The sequence below is a fragment of the Talpa europaea genome, assembly GCF_964194135.1.
Source record: "Talpa europaea genome assembly, chromosome: 11".
Taxonomy (NCBI): domain Eukaryota; kingdom Metazoa; phylum Chordata; class Mammalia; order Eulipotyphla; family Talpidae; genus Talpa; species Talpa europaea.
The window spans coordinates 20,778,035-20,798,543 of NC_140078.1; the positions used below are offsets into that span (position 1 = coordinate 20,778,035).

General features: G+C 49.5%; 2 protein-coding genes across 5 annotated transcripts in view; both read right to left on the minus strand.

Moving 5' to 3' along the window:
• Positions 1-843: 843 nt before the first annotated feature.
• Positions 844-6,293, minus strand: FAM83C (family with sequence similarity 83 member C; the record flags this gene model as incomplete). The annotated part of the gene is made up of 4 exons (XM_084247560.1): positions 5,766-6,293; positions 3,409-3,576; positions 2,775-2,899; positions 844-2,284 (listed from the first exon to the last, which is right to left on the minus strand). Exons 1-4 carry the CDS (start codon positions 6,276-6,278, stop codon positions 844-846), a joined length of 2,247 nt encoding a protein of 748 aa, XP_084103686.1. The 5' UTR covers positions 6,279-6,293.
• Positions 6,294-17,717: 11,424 nt separating this feature from the next.
• The window catches only part of UQCC1 (ubiquinol-cytochrome c reductase complex assembly factor 1), a gene marked incomplete at both ends in the record, with an annotated part of 102,633 nt that continues 99,841 nt past the window's right edge, over positions 17,718-20,509 (minus strand). For all 4 annotated transcript variants that reach the window (XM_084246477.1, XM_084246475.1, XM_084246476.1 and 1 more), the window contains one exon: positions 17,718-17,852. In XM_084246477.1, the coding sequence (XP_084102603.1) occupies positions 17,718-17,852 (135 nt within the window). The remainder of the gene's footprint in view (positions 17,853-20,509) is intronic.

Consider the following 20,509-nt stretch of genomic DNA (forward strand, 5'->3'; position numbering starts at 1 on the left):
GGGTTCACATCTTAGGTTCAAGATACTGGTTGGCGTGTCTGTGCCTGTGTGTATGTGGTTGTGTGCCTACTCATGGTCTGGATCCTGCGGGGTCTGCAGTGTACACTGAATGCACAGATCTTATGTAGCCGTTCATTTTTCAAATGACATTTACTGAGTACCTATAATTAGAATCAAGTGTTTTGGTTAATCACATGGACCTATGTGTACCCATGGTGTGTGTGTATGGGTGTGAAGTTGGCAGGTGTGAATCCTGTGTGTTGTGGATACATATGTTCAGGCATTTGGGGCATCTCTGTGCCGTGTGTATTTTGTGCACTTGGAGACACATAGATTCTGGCTGGATACTGTGTGTTATATCTGCAAAAATACAGTCTTAAGAGTCAGAGAGATATAGGTTTGAGCCTCTACTCTGCCATTTATTTGGATCTGATTCCAAGCAAGTCCTCCAAACTCTTACATGTGCTTGACCACTCACTTAACTTCCACATCTATAGGAGAGGGAAGATAATACCTAGGATATACTCACTGAGGTCTTTCCTGTAGGATGCTGTGAGGCTGAGAGATGAGAAGTAGCCAGTGTGAAGTCCCCAGCAGAGTGCCAAATGGCAAGTGCCCAGTAACTATGGGTTTCATTTCCCTGTGTGGGTATGCGTGCATGTATGTGTGTGCATGTGTGTGGGTATGAACAAGAATCCTGAGCCTAGGAGTGTCTTATCTGGCTTCTAAACACTCTCTCATTCTTATGTAGCCCTCTGCCAGAGCTTCCACCCCCACAGTCTAGGACTTGAGCAAGTCTAGAGTCTCTGGATGCAGGAGGAACTTATCCCTGTGAGAACAGGACTAGGACTCAAAGCGGCTTCGGAGTAGCTTGAACTTCGACTTGTTGTATTTAGTGATGAGGTCCAGTTTGCTGTGGCCCAGGGTCAGCCGTTTCTCATCTCCAAGCAGGCCATTGCTACTGCCATTGCGATGGCCGCCTGTGGGCCCTGTAGGGAGCCCAGGCTCAGATCCCTGCCTGGTGCCCTGCAACTGATGATATTTGGTGATGAGGTCCAGCTTGCTGTGGCCCAGGGTCAGCCACTTCTCATCCCCAGAGCTCACTGTAGCCTTTTGAGCAGGACTCAGTCTGGGGAAACCATTGGGCCCTGGCCCCTCACCACGGAATGGGCCAAACTTTGTGATGAGGTCCAGCTGGCTGTGGCCCAGGGTTTGTCGTCGCTCATCTGAGCCCTGCTTGCCAGGTCTGGCTGACGAGTTGGCTTCGGGGGACACTCTGGAGCCCCCAGCCTTGGGGTACTGTACCAGGAGGTCCAATTGGCCATGGCTGTGGTTTGGGGACAGCCTTTTGTCCTCTGGAGTCTGATCACCAGGTCTGGAGGAACCAGACTCAGGGACATCCCCGGTATTCTGGGCCTGGGGCAGGAGATCCAGCTGGCTGTATCTCTGACTTGGGAACAACCTCCTGTCCTCTAGGGCCTGCTCGCCAGGCCGAAGGGAGCCCAAGTTGAGGTTAACTCCAGAACCAGGGCCTCCTGTTTCCCGGGCTCTGGGAAAGGGGACGAGGAGATCCAGCTGGCCATGGCTCTGACTCAGAGACACTTTCTTCTCCTCCACCATCTCCAGGGCTGTGCCGGGTATCCAGCGGCCTCGTGAGGGGCTAGGCTCCTGGCTTCCCGAGAGCCCATTCTCTGGAAGCCGGGACAAGGCTGGGACACCCCGGGGGAAGGGAAGAAGGGGACGAGAACGAGAGAACAGAGGTGACCCCACTGCCAAGGTCAAGGGGCTGGCATTATTCTGGTTGAGGGCAGGGGAGGACTGGGACCATGGGGAGGCCCCCAGCTTGCCCAGGTTGGCCCTATAGGGCCCTGGTGGAGAGCCATGGTTAGGGTCTGACAGCTGGCGTTGCAGAGAAGGCTGGCCATTGGCTTCACGGCGGACAGGCCCCTGGGATGAGGACCCTATACCCGTGTCACTACAGCCACCGCCTCCTGGCAGAGCGAGGTAGGAGGAACGGCCAGTGAGAGGTGAGCACTTGATGCTGCTGAGGCTGGTGCTAGAGGGCGATGAGGATGTGGGGCTTGGGATTCTGGGCCCAAAGGCTAAGGCCACTGGGGGAGGGCATGGTGCCCGGGGAGACAGGGAGTCTTCACCGCCACAGAAGCCCTCCACAGGCCGTGACTCAGCATAGAGACAGCGGAACTCCCGGTCAAAGTCTTCCACGATGCGGCCCCTCAGCTGCAGCACCATGCTAGTGTGGGCCTGGCTACAAAGCCAGGTGAAGCTAGAGGCGAAGGGATGGAGTCATCAGGCAAAGGCAGGAACCTGGGGCTAGGCAGGAATCACAACTGGGAGACAGACCAAAAAACCAGATCCACTCCCCCACCACCAGGATTCAAAAGAGTGGGCAGAGCTCTGATGCTAGAGCCTGCAAGTCCCAGATCTGCTTAGTAGACTTGGGCATGTTGTTTCCCATCTCAAGGCCTCAACTTCCCCATCTGTAAAATGGACCAAGGAAAAGATTCCCTAAAGTCCCTCCAATTCTGAGGTTCACTAGTTATTTTCTATGTCATGGGCGTTAAGGTAATCCTTTTACAGTGTGAGCTCCTCCAGGGCCTGGCCTGGGGTACTCTCCCTCCCCACAGAGTCCTTGGGGTCCAGTGCAATGCCTCATACGTGGCAGCTGCCCAGTGTGTGATGGAAGGGATGGGTGAATAAAGAAAAGTTCAAGGCTACCAAGTCCCACGCCCTCTCCCTCCACTTCACTGGCTTACCTGTAGCTTCCCGCCACCACCTGCTCACAGTCGATGATGACGAACTTCTCCAGGGCCTGCCCTGTGAAGCGGCGGCCTGCCTTGCTGCAGTACGTGTCCCCACACGTACTCCGCACTCGCATGTTCTGGACCAAGGAGGGAGGGAGGTTGAGGGATGACCCTGAGAGAATGGAGCTCAAGCCGTGTCTAAATCCCATGGTGGGGCCTCCTTGGTGGTGCAGGGGTTAAAAACAGTGCTATCAAGCTATTGCCAGCCACTGCAACATGAGTTCGATAACCCCTGGCTGGCCAGGGAGCTACCCACATGGCGCAGCAGCCCTCTCCTGTCTCGCCCACTGCTCCCTTCAGCAGTGTGTTTCAGTAGATCTGCCTGTTCTGTTCCCCACTCTCTCTGGTGAATCCTATTACCTCCCGCAACTCTGGTCTGCACCCCAGTCTTGTATGCATTAATAAATCTTTTAAAAAATAAATTAAAAAAATAGAAATAAATTCCATGGTGTCTCTAAACCCAAAACAGCTAAGAGAACCTGATGCCCCACTCCCACTGACCCCAGTGCCTAATGACCACCCAACTGACTCTTCTGTCCTCTCTGACTCCACTCTCCCCAGTTACTGTCCCTTGCCCCTGGCTGACCGGCAAGTGTCCCCCATTGAGGTCCATCTTGTAGCACATCTCAAGGAAGTGCCTCAGGTTCTCCTGGGCCAGGAGCACGTAGACGGGGACACCACGCCGGCTCGAAGCCTCCATGAGGTCACACAGAAGATCCATGTCAGTGAACACATCCATCACCACAGCCACCACCTGCAGGGAGAAGCAGGAAGCTCAGCCCTGGGGAAGGGAGGGTGAGGGAGCAAGGCTTGAAAATGAAAATGAGGAGACTAGAGCCTGTGAGAACATCCAGCCTAGACATCTTAACTTAGCTCCCTGTGTGGAAACAGGGAGGTTCTGTTGCCTTAGACCCACAGAAGTTGTACAAAAGTTTGTGTGTGCGTTTTTCTGAGGGCAGTGTTTATCTGCGAACAAATTCTCAAAGATGTCTGTGGATCAGCTGCACTAGCTTAAAGTTCCACTCAACATACAGGGAAACTGAGGCCCACAGGGGAAAGAAGTCAGAGACAGAACATAGACACCAACTCCCAGTCTAGGTCTCACACTCTCCCCTCTAGCTCTATCCTATTTCTTGCCTACAGACTGTGAGTCTCAGTCTCCATTCTTAAGGGTCAGAACTACCCATCAGTAGCTGCAGTATTTAGTGCCCTTTGTCAGACCTGCCTGTGAAGGTGCAGAAGCAGGTGCAACTCTGCCATCTTCCTCACTTGCACCTATGTCAAGTACAACCAAGTTTTCTGCTAAATTGAGGGGCTGAGGCTTGTGCTCCACCCCTCATATAATAGGCTGCCCCAGAGAACCCCTGAACCCACCCTTCTGACACCACCAAGTTCCCAAAAGTCCCTTCCCATTGCATGTATCTGCTGTGAGAACCTCCTCCGTTCAGAAGAGAGAAGCAGAGCAAATCCCTCTAGCTCTGGAGCCAGATCGAACTGGACTGAACCTGCACAGCTTCTTCCTAGTGATATGCCTTGACCAAGTTGCTTCAGCTCTGAGAATCTCAATTTCCTCATCTGTTAAATGGAGATAATGATAGCTACATCTCAGAGTTGTGGGGAATTAAATGTGAAAATATTCAACACACAACAGAAGCTTCAATAAATGTTCTTTTCCTGCTGCCTCCTTAACAAAGGAGGACATTGGGTTGCAGAAAAAGGAAGCACCTCCCAAGGTAACTCTGAGAGTGGGTGACAACCTGTAATGATGGAAGCCTGGCTCCTGGCCCAGAAATGAGAGGTCTAGATAGGGGGTGAGGTGGCAAGGCAGGCACCTAGACCACCACTAGGGATGGTGGGGGGAATGACAACATGTAGGAAAGATGAAAGAGGCAGGGGTGATGATGTCAGCCACAGGAGCCACCTCACTAATAACCCCATTCCCAGTGCCAATCAGTCCTGGCCCTCCCCTGCCTGGGGCACAGGCAGGCTTGGCAGGAAAGCTCTGGAGGTACCAGTGGGATCCCAGCATCCTTGCTCCTGATCTCTGCAGCAGGAGCCCTTCGGGTTGCTCCCCCAGACAGGGCACTGAGTCCAACCCTACCTCAAATCCCGCCTGGGGTCATCTGATTCACTCTCCTGCCTCCTGACTCAGAGGTCAGGGATCCAGGAGTGAAGCTGTGCTAGTCTGTGGCTAGAATCTTCCCCTGCACTGACCACCCTTGCCTGCTCTGCTTCTTTCTCCTGAACCCTCGCTCCCCAGCCCCGCTCCTAGAGCCTCCGCTCTTCTTTTAGAGGAGATCTTCAAGGCCAGCCCTCAAAACTATGTTGAAGCCCATGCCCTCTCCCCTGCTTCAGGCCTAGCCGGAGATGCAGGAGGTAATGCGTGGGGTGCAGCTGGGGACATGGGCCAAGAGGCAGGGCCTTGCCTGGGGCTCAGGGCCTGAGTCAAAGACCCCTTTTTCTCCCCCTGAGCCCTGAGCTTTAGTCACTGACTGGACCTCCCTGAACATGTCCCAGCCCCTCCCTGGCCTCAGTTTCCTCCTCTGTGAATTAAGGGATGATTCAGATGTTCCCCAAGTTTGGGGTTTTAGTTTGGGGTCATGAACCTTTTTGAGAATCTGATGAATGCTATGGACTGGCTTCCATGAAACAGCCAGAGGGGTTCCCTCTCTGCAGTATGCATGACTTTGCATGCACTTCCAGGGCATTTGTGGATCCCTGAGGCCCATCTGGTTTTGACTGATTGGCGATGTCTCTGAGAGCCAAAGGGTTACCAAAGTAAATAAAACACGCCCACCGTCTGGGAGCTTGTGATCTGAGAGACACCAGAGGTTCTAGTCCCAATACTGACCCTAAACTACTGACCTTGGTCTGGTCCCTTTCCCATCTCAGACCTCCTTTTCCGTGTCTGTGAAATGAATGTCTGAAGAGATGAGCCCTTACCGTGCGTGCCTGGCTGAAGAGGAAACGCAGAAGGTCTTTGATGTTCTTGGCTTTGTCCCGCTGAAAGTGGACCACAGCCTGGGTGGGGCTGAAGCCTGTGGCCTGGGGAACCTCCGGCCAGCCCAAGTCCAGGTCCGGGGGGTCCACGTCCGAGGCCATGGGGAAGTAAGTCCCTGAGGTGACTTCAGAGAGCAGGCTGAGATGATCTGGTCCTGAAGTTTCTGGCCCCTGGCCCTCACCCAACTCAGGGCCTCCACGTACATGGCTGGTCATATAGTCCATGTCCAAGGCACTCAGGAAGGGCAGCTCCCGCTCCTCAGAGATGACCCGCAGGTAAGCAGCCTCACCCCGCTCCAGGAGTGCATCGGCTGCCAGTCTAGCCGCCTCGCTGTGCTGCAGCACCAGCGGTGAACTCTCCCGCCACCACGGCCGCTTCAGCTCCTCCACCCGGCCCCGCAGGGGCCCTGCCATTCCCTGGGCTCCCAGGCCCCCAGGACCTAGGCCTGCAAACATGCCTTCTCACCTGGCTGCCCTCACCCACCAGCGGGCTCCATGGCCTGCATCCCAGGTTGGCTGCTGCAGGAAAAAGATTTAGCAGAACTGCCTCCTGCTAACCTCCCTAGTGTGTGGCAGGGCCCCAATCCGTTGCCACCCTAATTCAGAGTGACGCTCCGCCTCATTGCCCCTGGCCTTAGGAACCTGTCGGGTCAGCCTCACCTGTCTGCCTGCTGTTGGGACTCGCCCGCTCAGGAAGCAGCAGAGTTAGGTCCTCAGAACACACTCCTACCTCCCTCCTCTCACTGGGCTTCCCCACCAGGCGCCTAAGCAAGTTCCCTCCTGACTTTTCAGAGTCCCCATGGAGGTTGAATAATGGGCCTGCCCAGGAACACACAATCGTGCATGTGCACGCACACATGCATGCATGCCTGCACACACCAGGGTGGATGAATGACTCAACATAGAAACGTCAACACCAAGTAGACGGGCTGATTTAGTTGACAGACAAGCACAGATTACAGGCTGATACTCACAGACCACACATTTTAATCAAACTCACATAAACTGACATAAACAGAGACTGACCACAAGCCCAAACATACCATGATGGATACTGCAAGCCTTGCACACTGGCCCTAAATAAGAGGTGAACGGAGCATGAGACAAGATTGCCAAGGATGGCAATATCTCTCTGACCCCCATCCAGACCTCTCTCTGCTCGCAAAATGACGCTGCCACTCTCCACCTCCAGAAATGTGGCACTCACACTGCCCACCACACCCCACCCCAGCTCATAGCCCATCCTTCGAGGGTCTGGACCAATGGCTCTCACCTTAGCCCCCCAGAATAACTGGGAAGTGTTAAAATGCACATGCCCAGGCTCTGCCCACCAGAGATTCTGATCTAGGAGGCCTGGCTAGGTTTCTGGAGCCCACCTTCTTAACAAGTGCCCAGGTACTCCTGGGCCCAGAGGCTGAGGCCCACCCCTTGGAAAAGCTATTCCAGATGGCTGCGCTTCCAACATCCTCTCAATCCAGGGATACTGTTGGCTTGATGTGGGTCTGACCCAAGCTTCCTCCCCTCCTCAGGGGCTGCATATTAGATGGTTTCAGAGGGTGGGTGGGGGACACTCTGCAAAGTCAGGAGAAAAATAGGGCAGACAGGTTTCTGTGCTCTGCCCCCGATAAGGGTGAAAGTAGTAGAGTCCTCAAGACCATGAGTGAGAGACTTTGCTCTGCAAAAGGGTGGTGGTGGAGGGGGGGGCGGTCATGAGATGGTAGCTGGGGAGGCAGCTAGTAGTCACAAGAGTGAACAAGGGTGATGCCAGCTTGAGGCATCACCTTTCTATGGAGGGACAAGGTCCATTGAGGATGGGAGCAGGAGACCTATCACTAGGACTCACTGCCCTGCTTAGCAATGATTGCACGTAGTTTATCTGGTCTGTGATCATGTCCAGACCACACACATGTTCTTCTATGTCCAGAGCTTTACATGGGACCTAGCATATGCGTGGAGGTGGGGGATGAACTTAGGGGATTCCAGCATTGAGCTGGGCCCTGGAGCCAAAGATGCAGGGGGCTGCAACTTGGAGGAGTCTAGATATAAGGTGGTGGGGATAGTAGGAGAGGCCATGTGACAAGAGCGGAAGGGCTGGGTCAGTCTCACCCCAGAGGCAGGAACAGAAACAGAGGCTGCAGGAGGCTCTCTTTGGGGGTGGGGGGGCTGCACGAGGTGCAGGGGTTGAGTAAGCAGTCAGACGTGGGAAGGTAATGAGCTGTGTGGGCAGCTGAGGTGGCAAGGCCTTCATCAGGGCCTTATCTCCACATTTGTTTAAGCAGAGAATCAGGACCTTGGGGACGGTGAAGTGTTCCGGGAGGGAAGGCAGGCCTATTTCTGCGTGGAGCTCCCGTGTTTATTCTGTCGTTTGAGTACATCTATTAGGTGGGACACATTCTTGGCTCTTTCTTTAGAAAAATTACTTCTAATTGTGGTAAAATACACTAAAATTTATCCTCTTAACCATTTTAAAGTGTACAGCTTAGTGTTACTAAGCACACACAGTGTTGTGCAACCATCATATCCTTCTCCAGAGTTCTTTTCATGTTGAGAACTGCAACTCTATATCCATTAAACAATTCTCTTTTGCCCTCTCTGTCCCTGGCAACCTCCATTCTACTCTGTCTCTACAAACAACCACTCCAGGTATCTCATTTAAGTAGTCTTACAGGGTCTTTTGTGACTGGTTTATTTCACTTAGCATAACGTTCTCAAGGTCCATCCATTTTGTAGTCTGTGACATGATTTCTTTTCTTTTCTTTTTTTTTTTTTTTTAAATATTTATTTATTTATACAAGAACCAGGGTACAGGCCAGATGCGCGGGAGGGTGAAAGGATTCACCAGAGACAGAGCAGGGAACAAAACAGGCAGACTGACGAAATACACTGCTGAGAGGAGCAGCGGGTAAGACGGGAGAGGTATGCTGAGCAATGTGGGACCCTCGCCAGCCGGCCAGGATTGAACCTGCGCTGCAGAGGCTGCAGACAGCTTCACAGAGCTGCGCTCAATCACCTGCGCCACCAGGGGAGGCCCTGATTTCTTTTCTTTTTAATAAAGGATAGTAAACAATTTCCCACTGTTGGGCACTTGGGTTGTTCCTAATTTTTGACTATTGTAAATGCTGCTGGAATATGGGTGTACAAATTACTTTCTGTTTTTGTATATTTTCCTCCATGTCCACATTTGTATTGGATTCCATTTTTGTAAGTAAAAATCCTATAAATTGTGGCAATTTCATGTCTCAATATAGATATGCATATACCTATGCATAACTGTACCTGTGTACACATGTACATACCATACGTGCTATTTGTGTGTCTGCTTTCTTTGTAATAATTTTTTTAATTGGAAGGTTTTTTTTTTAACATTTGCATAGAATTAAGGTGTAGGCCACAGGTATGTGGGGGGGGCGGGGAGTAAGGGGATTCACCAGAGACAAAGTAGGGAGCAGAACAGGCAGATTTACTGAAATACACTGCTGAGGGGAGCAGTGGGCGAGACAGGAGAGGTCTGCTGTGCCAAGTGGGTTAGCTCCCTGGCCTGGGGATCGAACTCAGACCATAGTGGTGATAATAGTGCTGAGACTTAACCTAGGCCACCAGCGAGGCCCCTTGATTGTCTGCTTGACTCTAAGTATCTAGTCACACATCACTGTACATGTACCTTTGCATTCAAGCCTGTGTGCCTGAAGTGTCTGTGTACCTGTGTATGTGTCCTCATGTGTGCACATCTGGGTATAGAGCACTTTGTACATGGGTGTCTGAGCAGTGGGGATGGTCTTTTTTTTAAATATTTATTTATTTATGCATACAAGAGCTGGGGTACAGGCCAGAGATGCAGGGAGGTGAGAGATTCACCAGAGACAGAGTGGGGAACAGAACAGGCAGAGTGACTGAAATACACTACTGAGGGCAGCAGCAGGCAAGACAGGAGAGGTCTGCTGCACCATGTGGGTTGCTCCCTGGCTGGCCAGGGGGGAACGAACTCATGCTGCAGAGGCTGCACATTGCTTCATAACCCCTTGAGCCACCAGGGAGGGCCCAATGGGATGGTCTTGACAACTCAAGCTGGGTCTGTGTACAATAGAGAGCAGTTGAAAGGGGCAGGCATTGGAAGGCTAAGTTGAAGGCAAAGGGCTGAACCTCTGATATTTTGGTACTAAAAGCATGTAAATGAAATAAACCCCCTCCCCTTTGGTTGCAGGACTGGCTGCCCCTCCCCTCCCTGTGCACTGAGTGGGTAAAGGGCATACGAAGGTGAATGGGTGGATCCTGGCCTTGGGGCTAAGCCTCAAGGTGGGGGCCCAGAGTGATAGGAGCAGCAGATAGTTCAGCCCAGACCCTGACTGCAGAGTGTTAGGCACAGGCCCCTTAATCACTGTTATTAAGAGGAAGAAAAATATTTTCCTGTCCAGGAGGTGTGTCAGGCGCCTGCCTGGCCTCATTCTGCCATCCCGGGGGCTATTTAGCCTTGTCTTTTGTCTCCAACAAACCAAGTGGCACTTTAGCTGGTGACTGTTGTGTGGGGGTGGTGGGAACAGAGGCTGGGCTGCAGCCCTCCAGTTGCAGGTCGCTCTGATGCTGATATTGCCATACACCTTTAATGTGGCATCCATGGATAGGGAAGACAGGACTCCTAGGGAGGAGCAGCTAGGCCAGGAGGGGAGCCAGAGTGTACCCAAATCTCTTAAATTAGGGTCAAGCAATCTAAATACTAGAGATTCAAGGACAAGTGGTAGGGATTCCCAGTTTGGCTCAAGCTGGGTATTGAATGATGAGAAAGATCTCAAGATGTACAGAAAGGCAAGTAGGGTGTTCTGTACAGGACTAGAGGACATGCCTGCTGAAGGAAGGTAGGGGCTGTGGTGCAGCCAAAGGGCTGCGGAAGACCACCCTCTGAAGAGGGCCTGGCTGCCAAGAGATCAGGAAGATTCATAAAGAGGCATTTTGGGATAATTTTGGGAGCAGAACCCCAGGGGATTAGTGCCAAAGGACCATAATCCCAGAAGCCACTCAGGAGGGTGTGGTTCACTGTTTTGAGCACCAGAGACCTTCATGGGGTCCACTGGCCCTGGCACTATGGAGTCAATGGGAGAGTTGAACAAACACAACTCTGAACCACAACATATTAATCTGTAAAATGGGACCAACACCACTTCCTTCACCAGGTTGTTGAGGAATAAATGGGCTACTCTATGTCAAGTACTGGACTGAGGATATTAGTAGCAGCTTGGTCCTATTGACTTCTAGAGCTTTTTTGGCCATGAAAGGGCAGGGGCTCAGCAAAGACCTGAAGACAAATGAGGCAGTGACCAGACAGCTCCTCTTCGTCAGTCTCTGGCCTCTTCTAGATCAGAGAATGGAAGTGAACATGGGCTGTGTCAGCAGTGTGGCTCTGATATTTGGCCTTAGCTCACCTCACAGGAGGCAAGACCTGCTGTCCACTCAGCATACACAGATGCCTTTGCACCTCCAGCATATGGAAACATAATGAGTTTTTGCATACTTGTTTTGGAAAAGTAAGGCTGTGCCTGGGTTAGACTGTAGACACTGTGATCGTGGGGTCTCACCTCTTCTCTCATATCCCAAATGATAGTGGGGGACAAGTTGTCCTTTGGGTTTACATAAGGGAGGGAATTCCCACCCCACTCTCAGGGAGGAAAGGAGACGACTCCTTTTTCTGCCTCCGCACTCCATCCCCAGAGGAGGACTAGTTTGTTTGATTGGTGGCTTAGGAAGGAGCTGGATTCAAGCCTTTATGGGTCTCCCTCTCCCATATACACAAAGCTGACTTATTTCTCCATTGATCTATATGGTAACTTCCAGAGAAGGTTCTGCCCCCAATAGGGAGAGGTCTAATTTTAGGGATGGGGCATGTTTATTTTGGGGAGGATATTAACAACTCCATTTGAACAGAAAGCGGATGCTACCTCCTCCAATCAGCTTTAGTAAAAATATGGGTAAAGCCACTGTTTTGATTTCTGTCCTTGTGTCTTATTTCTTAATTTGCTCAGAACTTGGGAGGAGAAGGATATTATCCATTGACCCTTAAGCTCCCAACATTATTAATCCAGTCACCTCTCCTTCCCTCTCCCATCCCATCCCCTCTCTGGCCATCCAATCCACCCAACATTTATTTACTTTAGGCCAGCACTGTGGGCCCAAAGACGAGTAAGACTTGCCTCTGCCTGGAGGAACTCATAGTTTAGTGGGACAGCTGACTCATAAATAATTATAAGCCACAGATTAAGCCAAGGTATAAACCAAGTGCTTGGGGTTTAGAGCTCATGACCCTTTCCGGACACTTAGAGGAAATATCCCCACCCCTCACCCTTCAAGCAGGGTACAGCCCTACTGCAGTATTTCAGAGTGACTGGGAAGTAAAGAGGCTGTTTCTCTATGGTGGGGAGAGAAAAAAAGTGGGAAGGAGCAAGCCAGCAAGATCAGTGGGTTCTAGTTCCTGGTATATAACCTTGAGTGAGTCTCTGGGGCCCCATCTGTAAGCTGAGAGGGCTGGGGTCAGTTGTATCCTATCAATCTGACATCACAGGTCAGACTCAGAAATTCCCCAGTCAGGATCTCCAGGATGCTTGCACCCTTTTCTGCCCTCAGGAGAGAGATGGGGGATCCTCCACCAGGGCAGAGTCTGGATCTCAGGCTCACCAGCATGGCTCAAGAAGTGCCCTGGAAGCCATAGAAAATCTGTGATGGGTGGTTACCCAGGTAAGTGGGTAGAGGATCATGGCCAGGCCCCTGAAATCTGGCAGTGGGGGCAGAGTAGAAGTGGGCAAAAACAGTCACAAGTACAGGAAAGCCACTCCCAGAGGAAGAGTTCAATCACTGTGGGGCTGTCCTTTCTGCCCGCAAACCTGCCAGGTCCCCTTTCCCACTTTACCCTAATGGCTGACACACTCTAGATTCCCTGGCATTGAGGTCAGCACGAGCTCTTTCTCCCCTCCCAGCTATCATCTCAGAAATCCCTTGTCCCTCCATCTGTCCCCCAATCTCTGGCTTCAGGAAAAGGTCACCTTCTTCCCTCCGAAGCCAGGCTCTTGTCCTCAAGACCAGGCTTCCATTTCCACAGGGATCTAATGATTCCTAAGATTTATAAAAGGTTTCCATTAAGTGCTTTTAACATTTAATCAGACTTCTCCCCACCCCTATACATATCCCCAGCTTTCCCCCATGCTGAAAATGCTTTAGTTTTCATTCTGCTCTCCTAATCCTAATTTTTCTTCATTTCTTCTAGCTTGGCATTTCCCAAGATACCACAACCCCACCTTCTTAACCCTTTACAATTTTTATTTTCACAAAAATCTTGTTCCTGGAATTATCTAGTCGTTAAGGCTCACTTACTTCCTGGTCTCTATTCTCTGCACTATGCAGCATTAAAACCCTCCTCCTTCCAGAAGGCTCATCTCTCTTGGCTCCCACTCAAGAGTCTACCTACTATGCTGGTCCCAGCTCTTTCTACACTATCACACATGCTCCTCCCGGCTTTCTGGGTGCTCACCCCTCCTCCTCCTACCCATATCCCTGGTCTACACTCTATACTTCACCTTTGCGAACTCAGCCGGTCTCCTAATTTCAAATGTCCCTTCAATAGCCAGGACAAAACTTAGTCCTCAGTCCTGATCATCCCCTAAGGTCCAGTCCTGGCCTAGGCTCTTGCCCTGCTTGGGCATCTTTATTGTCCAAAGCCCGTCTTCCACCAGATCTAACCAAGGTACACCAAAAGCAATGGGATGGAAGACATAAGACTATTCACCTTGCTACAGGATCCCCTGCACCAAAATGGTTTCCTCTCATTGGACTGGTTTCCTTATTGCATAATGGGGCAATAACCCCTCCCTATCTCCTGTATGAGCCCTTTGTGGGAAGGAACAACACAGAGGATTCCTTTCAAGCTCCCCTCTTCTGCCAGATATCGCCATCTCCCCGCTCCCAAGAGAACTCAATGACCTTCAGGTTCCTCATGTAGTAAGGCATCAAGTCCTGATGACTTTTTTTCCTAAGGAAATGTCTCGGGGGGTTGAACGTCCCCTTGAATTCCCACAATCAAGCCTGAATGGCTAGAATCCCTTCCTGATGGAGCCAATCCACTGAGCACTGCTGTGCATCTTCACTCGGTCCTTACCAAGAACAAGGGGGGCAACCTGCTGCCTGTCAGGTACATTACCCACGGCCCCGCCTGGGTCTCTGCAACCATTTTCGCTAAGCAACTTAGTTGGTTCACTTCAGTCTGAAGAACTTCCTGTTCCTGCCTCCTCAGGACAGGTCTGCACTCCCTGTTTTCTTACCTCCCTAGTCTTTGCCCATTTTTTATGTCCTGACTCCCTTCCAAGCTCCTCCAGTTTTTAATGCTCATGTTTTGATTTTTCCGGTAGAATGTATATGTGCCTGCACAAGCCCCTGGGCTGGAGTACTGCTTCAGATTTCCTTTAATTTTAAACTATGGTACAGCTTTCCTTTCCCCCAACTAGTACTCCTTTTCCAGAACTAAAAACTGGACTTGGGCATCAGAACCACCAGAGTCTACATGCAAGGTTAAGTACTAGCTTCCCAGAGTGTCAGCTTCCTCATCTGTATCAGGAGTTTAGTAACACTTACCTTACAGAATTGTCACTGAGGATTAAGGGAGATAACAAGTGAAAGTACCAAGCTGCGTCGGGCACAGAGAAGAAGGGCGAAAAATATTTGCCGAATTGAGGCCTGAGCTTTAATCTCTGCTTGACATAAAATATAGCAATTCTTTATTACTTCTAATTTTTTAGTCAAACCTGAAATCTGAGAGGTGCTGTTCACTGTTCAGTATTTCATATTTAAATTTCATATTTAAAGGATATTTCATATCCTTCTAATATACTCTTCCCAAGTAAGGAAAACATTGGTTTCTTCTTACGAATGAAGTGCACTTTTCATGTGACAATGGAAATAACTTTCAGCCTTTCCTATTTCTATCTTTGGCTGTCAGGAAACTCAGAGCAAGTTTTTATACTCACTTGCAGGTTCCTGGTTGACCTGTAGGCAGCATTGTGGGATAGGGAAAGAGCAGAGAAACCAGGGTAGGAAAATGTGGGCTGGGATACTCTTGGCCCCTTCTCACCCTAGATGACCCTCCAGGCCTCTCTGAGCCTTAATTCCCTCACTTGTGTAAATGGGGTAATAATGACAAGGACACTTAATTTACAAGACTATTTTGAGATAATACATTTAAAATACTTTATATGCGAGTTGGCTATTAGCAGACTAGTTTTTCTAACATGATTCTTTTCTCCTCTTCCTTCCCAATACTTGCATCTTTTACACATTTTCTTTGGTCATTTTGCAGTTTTATTATAATTGGGTCTCTTATTTTGCTGTGATCCTTTCTGGAAATATACAGAGTACAAATAAATGATAAAGTTATTCCTAGAGAGCAGTCTTCCCCAGGGCAAGAAACCATGTCCTTCACTTGTCTGGTCTAGTAACAATTTCACTAGAAAAGCATTCAGCTGTAAAAAAAAAACACGTGACTTTCATTCTTATGAGACGGCCAAAGGAGGCAATTCATACTTAATTGTTAAAATCAGATGAACTGCAGGTCAGATGGAGAGAATGGCCCAGAAAGAGGCTTTTTTGTTGGGCTCGTAGTGATAATTACTAATAGCCTTGCTTCCTTCTTTCATTTATCAAAGTTTACATTGGTGCCTACTCCCTACTCTGAGCACTGGAAAAACAAAGATGACTGACCTGGACAGGGCCCACAGTGCAGGAGCTCACGGCAAAGGACGGAGGGCTGGGATGTGAGAAACAGTTTCACTGAAGTAAGTGCCAGCAGTGCTAGAATAGGATACCACCAAAGGAGGGGGTAACATCTGGGATAGACAGGAGAGAGGGCATTTGAGGACACATGGGGGTTCTTCTCAGAAGAGGGGGAACAAAGATTCCAGGAGCAGAAACAGTATGGTCTTTTCAGGTAACCCAAGTGCTTCAGTTTGCTCAGAGAAAAAATGGGTTAGAAACTCATAAAAACAAGCTGGAAATGGAGCAGAGGTCAAACTAAGAAGGGTCTTGCAGCCTCTGAGGAGTCAGATTTTATCTTGAAGGGGAGTGGAGGGCTGTCAGTAATGATGCTGATGGTCAGGAAGTGAGGGCTTTGGAACATCACAGACATGATAAATCCAATTTGGCTCTTTGAAATGAAGTACTATATTATGAGTTGCAGTATTTGCAGACAGGACTTGGCTCTCCAGGCGGAAGTATTCATACAGGGCCTATACAAACATAGGCCAACTGGATATTGAGAAGGAGAGTCAAGATCTGGACAAGGGCTGGACCAAACAACTTCTCAAGTTCCTTCCAAACTAGAGATTCCATGATTCTAAAGCAAGCCCAGTAGCTAAACTGGTGCTGTGGGCTGGGATCTGTGGTCGGGGAGCTGCCTTGGGCAGTAAATGGGTTAAGGCTCAAATAATTTTTATATATGAATTAATGCGTAGAGTTGGGAGCCAAAATCTGTTCCATTAATTTTTCCATCCATTCCAGGAGCAGTTAGGTACACACAGTAAAGTTTATTTTGGTGCATGGTATACTTCACTCCATTAAAAATAAATTAATCAGCAAATTCCTGCCTGGCTCAGCTCTGGTTTATGTAAATAGTGCCCAGCTGTAATGAGTTACAAGGTGTTATTATCTCACACACACAGAGGAGGCTTCACTCTAGAGCTCCACTTGCAACAAAAGCATCTTAAATAAACTCAGAGAAGGCGGTTTGATTTGTAATGTTTTCACAGAAGTGGGATATACCTCACCCATATAGAGTTTCTTTATATGACTCATTTTATAGCAAGTTAAATGAACAAAGTTTGATGGGGGAAAGGAAGGGCAACATGGTTCCCCGCCCCCTTTCTTAAATTTAAAGAAAATCCCCTAAGAGATGACCCAATCTCAGAGGGAGGAGGGGACCGATCCTCGAGTGCTCAGACCAGGGGGCTCTGCAGCACAAGTTGGGAAGGGCATAGAAAGCTGGGCATAGGCCTGGGTAGTAGCTTAGGTATAACTAAGCCAGGAAGAATGTTATTTTTTTCACACAAAATCTCATATAAGGGGGAGCCAAAACAGGGAAGACAGCATGTCCCTCACCTGCAGTTCAGTGGGGGGTGGCAAAGGGCCCTTTGTTCTTGAGTCCTCTTTCCAAATGACTTAGGATATAACAAGTCCCTTGGTCATGAGAGGCTTCCTGGGTCCCAGAGGACAGGACCTGGCAGGCTGTGCCTTGGCCAGATGAGTGCTATCTACACGAGGTGGAGGCAAAAATAGCAGCAGAGACCTCCTGACCCTCTCTTCCTCCCTGCCTCTAACTGAGCTGGGCAGTGTGCTCCTCAATTTATGGCAACTGCCAACTCAGATAAGTTTCTAAAAGACCCTGGAATAAAAAAAGAGCCATGCAAAGACATGGTTCTGTTTCTTTTAATGGCCAATTCAACCCCACAGTTCAAAGCTGGAGGGCGAGCTGGGTTACCTTTCTTGACTCAGCAGCATTACAAAGGCTCCTAGGCCACAATGGGCCTTTGGGGAGGGGGTGCCCCTTTCTAACTTAGCCCCATCCCTTTGGCCTTTGGAAAAAGCTATCAATAATATGTTTGCTATAGGAGATTTAGGGAATATGTGCTGGGGGGCTCTTGCTCAAGGCTTCTCTTGAGGGAGAAGCGCTAAGCATTTTCCCAGCACTGAACCCCACCAGATCATACTCTTGGGCATCCTAAGAGGAAAATCAACACAACCAGGGCCAGGTATTTGACAGATGCTGTTAGAGGTCAGTTCAGGTCACTTTCTGTAGGTTCCTGAGCCAACAGTCACCTCTCCCCCGGTGGTTCCTCAAAGCTAGCTGGCCAGCAGTTTGGAGGAACAAGACCGTCAAAGACCCTCGTCGTTATAAGTTGGGGAATTAGGCTTCAGGACGCTCTGAGGATTCTTCTCCACTAGAGGGCGCCAGCTCACCTCCCCTGTCAGAAGCAGATCCTCTCCGTTCATAGAGTCCAGGTACTGCATCTGCAACAGGGAGGGAGAGCAGGAGACAGGAAAGGGACAAGGGTAGGTCAGATGTGAGGTGGCATCAGAAATCAGCCTACCAAAGAGTAAGGGGAGAGGACATTAAGGGGCTTCTGACCATCCCAGCTACTGGGTAAGGAGAGAGTCTATAATTTTCCAGATGATAGCATTTTAAGTAGGTTCAAGGAAACAATGTCACTGAAGATCATTTGGAAGCAGTAGGGAATTTGCCATCATGCCTATAAATGGATAGACATACACACTTTAAGGACATGTTTCCTCCTCATATAGGGTTACATAGAAAGTGCTTGCAGTCCAGGAAGTCAGGGCTTGTAACACAGACATGATCCTATTTATCCCCAACTAGTCCTATAGGACTCATGAATACATTAGATAATACACATGTATCCCAAGTCACCTTAACTCTAGTGTCCTCTAGTGCCTTAACTCTGGTCAGTGGGTCTCAGCCTCCTCCCTCTAGGATGGCTAGACGTGTTTATCCCCCTCTGCTGTTAAAATGCTCATTATCTTAGACAACCCAGTGCTACTCTCTAAGACTGTCAGCACTGGTCCATGTTTTCCCTCTGTTAACTGGAGAGACAATATGCTGTATTCTCTTGCTCCCCAAATGACATCTGGAGACAACAATCATGTCTCTACTGGGCTTCCTTCCATTTGTGCCTCCAATCTGAGGGCTCAAGGCTCTGATTCTTGGGACTAAACCATCCCATCCAAGGGCCAGAATGGACACCTCCACTCTGAGCAACTCTAGGCCCCTGGATACTCTCAGACTGGCCTAGTAATCTAGATGGAGGACCACACTATGGAAGGGACTTCTGTGACAGAAGAGGAGCAAATTCATGGGAGGTGTCATTGGGCAGAATGGCAAGAGGCAGAATCTCAGGAGGTAAACAGGTCTCTGAAAGGAGTCTCCAGGCTGCTGGCTAGTAAGGAAAGCAGCAGAATGAGAAATGCTTTCAAGTGGACAGAGTTAGACCTGGATCAGATCAGGAATCAGCACTGGATTCAGAAGATGAGGCTCTATTTTTTTAAATTTATTTTATTTTATTTATTTATGCATACAAGAATAAGGGTGTAGGCCAGAGGTGTGGGAGGTGAGAGGATTCACCAGAAACAGAGTGGGGAGCAGAACAGGCAGATCTACTGAAATACACTGCTGAGGGGAGCAGCAGGTGAGACAGGAGAGGTCTGCTGCACCATGTGGGTTAGCACCCTGGCCAGAGATCAAAATCATGTTGCAGTGGCTCACGACAGCTTGAGAGTGGTGAGCTTTAACTCCAGTGCCCCCAGGGAGGCCCGATGAGGCTTTATTTCAGGTGAGAAAGTATATGTGGGGAAGGGGAGAAGACAGGAGTCCACAGTCTATTCTTAGACCTGAGCTCATCTACATCTTCCAAGAATTCCTTCACTTCTATTGCTTCAACTTCAGGCTGCTGACCTTTAACAACCCCAATCTCTCACATATGCCTCAGGAATAGCTTTCAACATGTCTTCTTGTCTTTCAGTGCAAGGACATCAACTATCATAAAACCCACTGTTCTTTCCAACTACTTCACTACTGTCCCTGATGCCACCACTCCACCCATCTCCAGGGTTGAAAATCTCAATATAACCCCTGTTGGATCTTGGGCCATCTACCATACAAAAACATCATGGTACAGGACTAGATTTTGCTCAAGGTCCAGCTTCCAGGTCTCCCTTGATCTGCTAAGTCAGACTTAAGTCTCTCTCTCTCTCTCTCCCTCTCTCTTTTTAAAAAAGATTTTTTTTAATTTATTTATGTATACAAGAACTGGGGTGGAAGCCAGAGGTGCAGGGGGTGAGAGGATTCACCAGAGACACAGTGGGGAGCAGAACAGGCGTATCTACTGAAATACACTGCTGAGAGGAGCAGCAGGCGAGACAGGAGAGGTCTGCTGCACCATGTGTGTCAGCTCCCTGGGCGGGCTCTGAAGTGGCTGGCCACAGGTTGGTAGCGCTAAGACTTTAACCCCTGCAACACCAGGGAGACCCAAGTCTCTCTTTTCTTTTGCCTTCCACAACACTTTGTTCCTACCTATATCACATCATAAACTGACTTATTCCAGAGTTAGCCTTTGTGCCCAAATGGCTTTCTTGGCAAATCATGAGCAAAAGCAGGGTGGGTTTTATTAATCTCTGCTTTCTTAACATAGTGCATAGCATAGTAGGTACTCAAAAGCTTTGCTGATAGAACTGGGTCCCTATCAGAGATCCCAGTTTCCCTAACAGTTCCATCACTGTTTTCCTATTGCTTACCTCTCATGGGGGCAATATGAGACGTCTTACAGGGGCAGTGGTATAGCAGCCCTTTCCTTTACCCCCAGCAAAGTCCCAGCTATACCCTTAAGGTGGCCCCCGGCACAAGGAAACATTGGGCTGGTCTCTCAGAAAACACAGTACTTGCTTTGCCAGTTATACTTTTGTCTGAGGGTGAAACCAACAGTGTGTATTTCAGAATTTTCATGTGCATGGGATCCCCTGGCCACAGTGCCGTCTTCCCAGCTTCAGCAGATTTGAAGCATAACACAGAAATCCTGGCTTCTGCGGTTCTCTACTCTGAGTTTCAAGAGCCTCAGTATGTGGCTCTTCCACCACTAAACAAGATGGCCCCATTG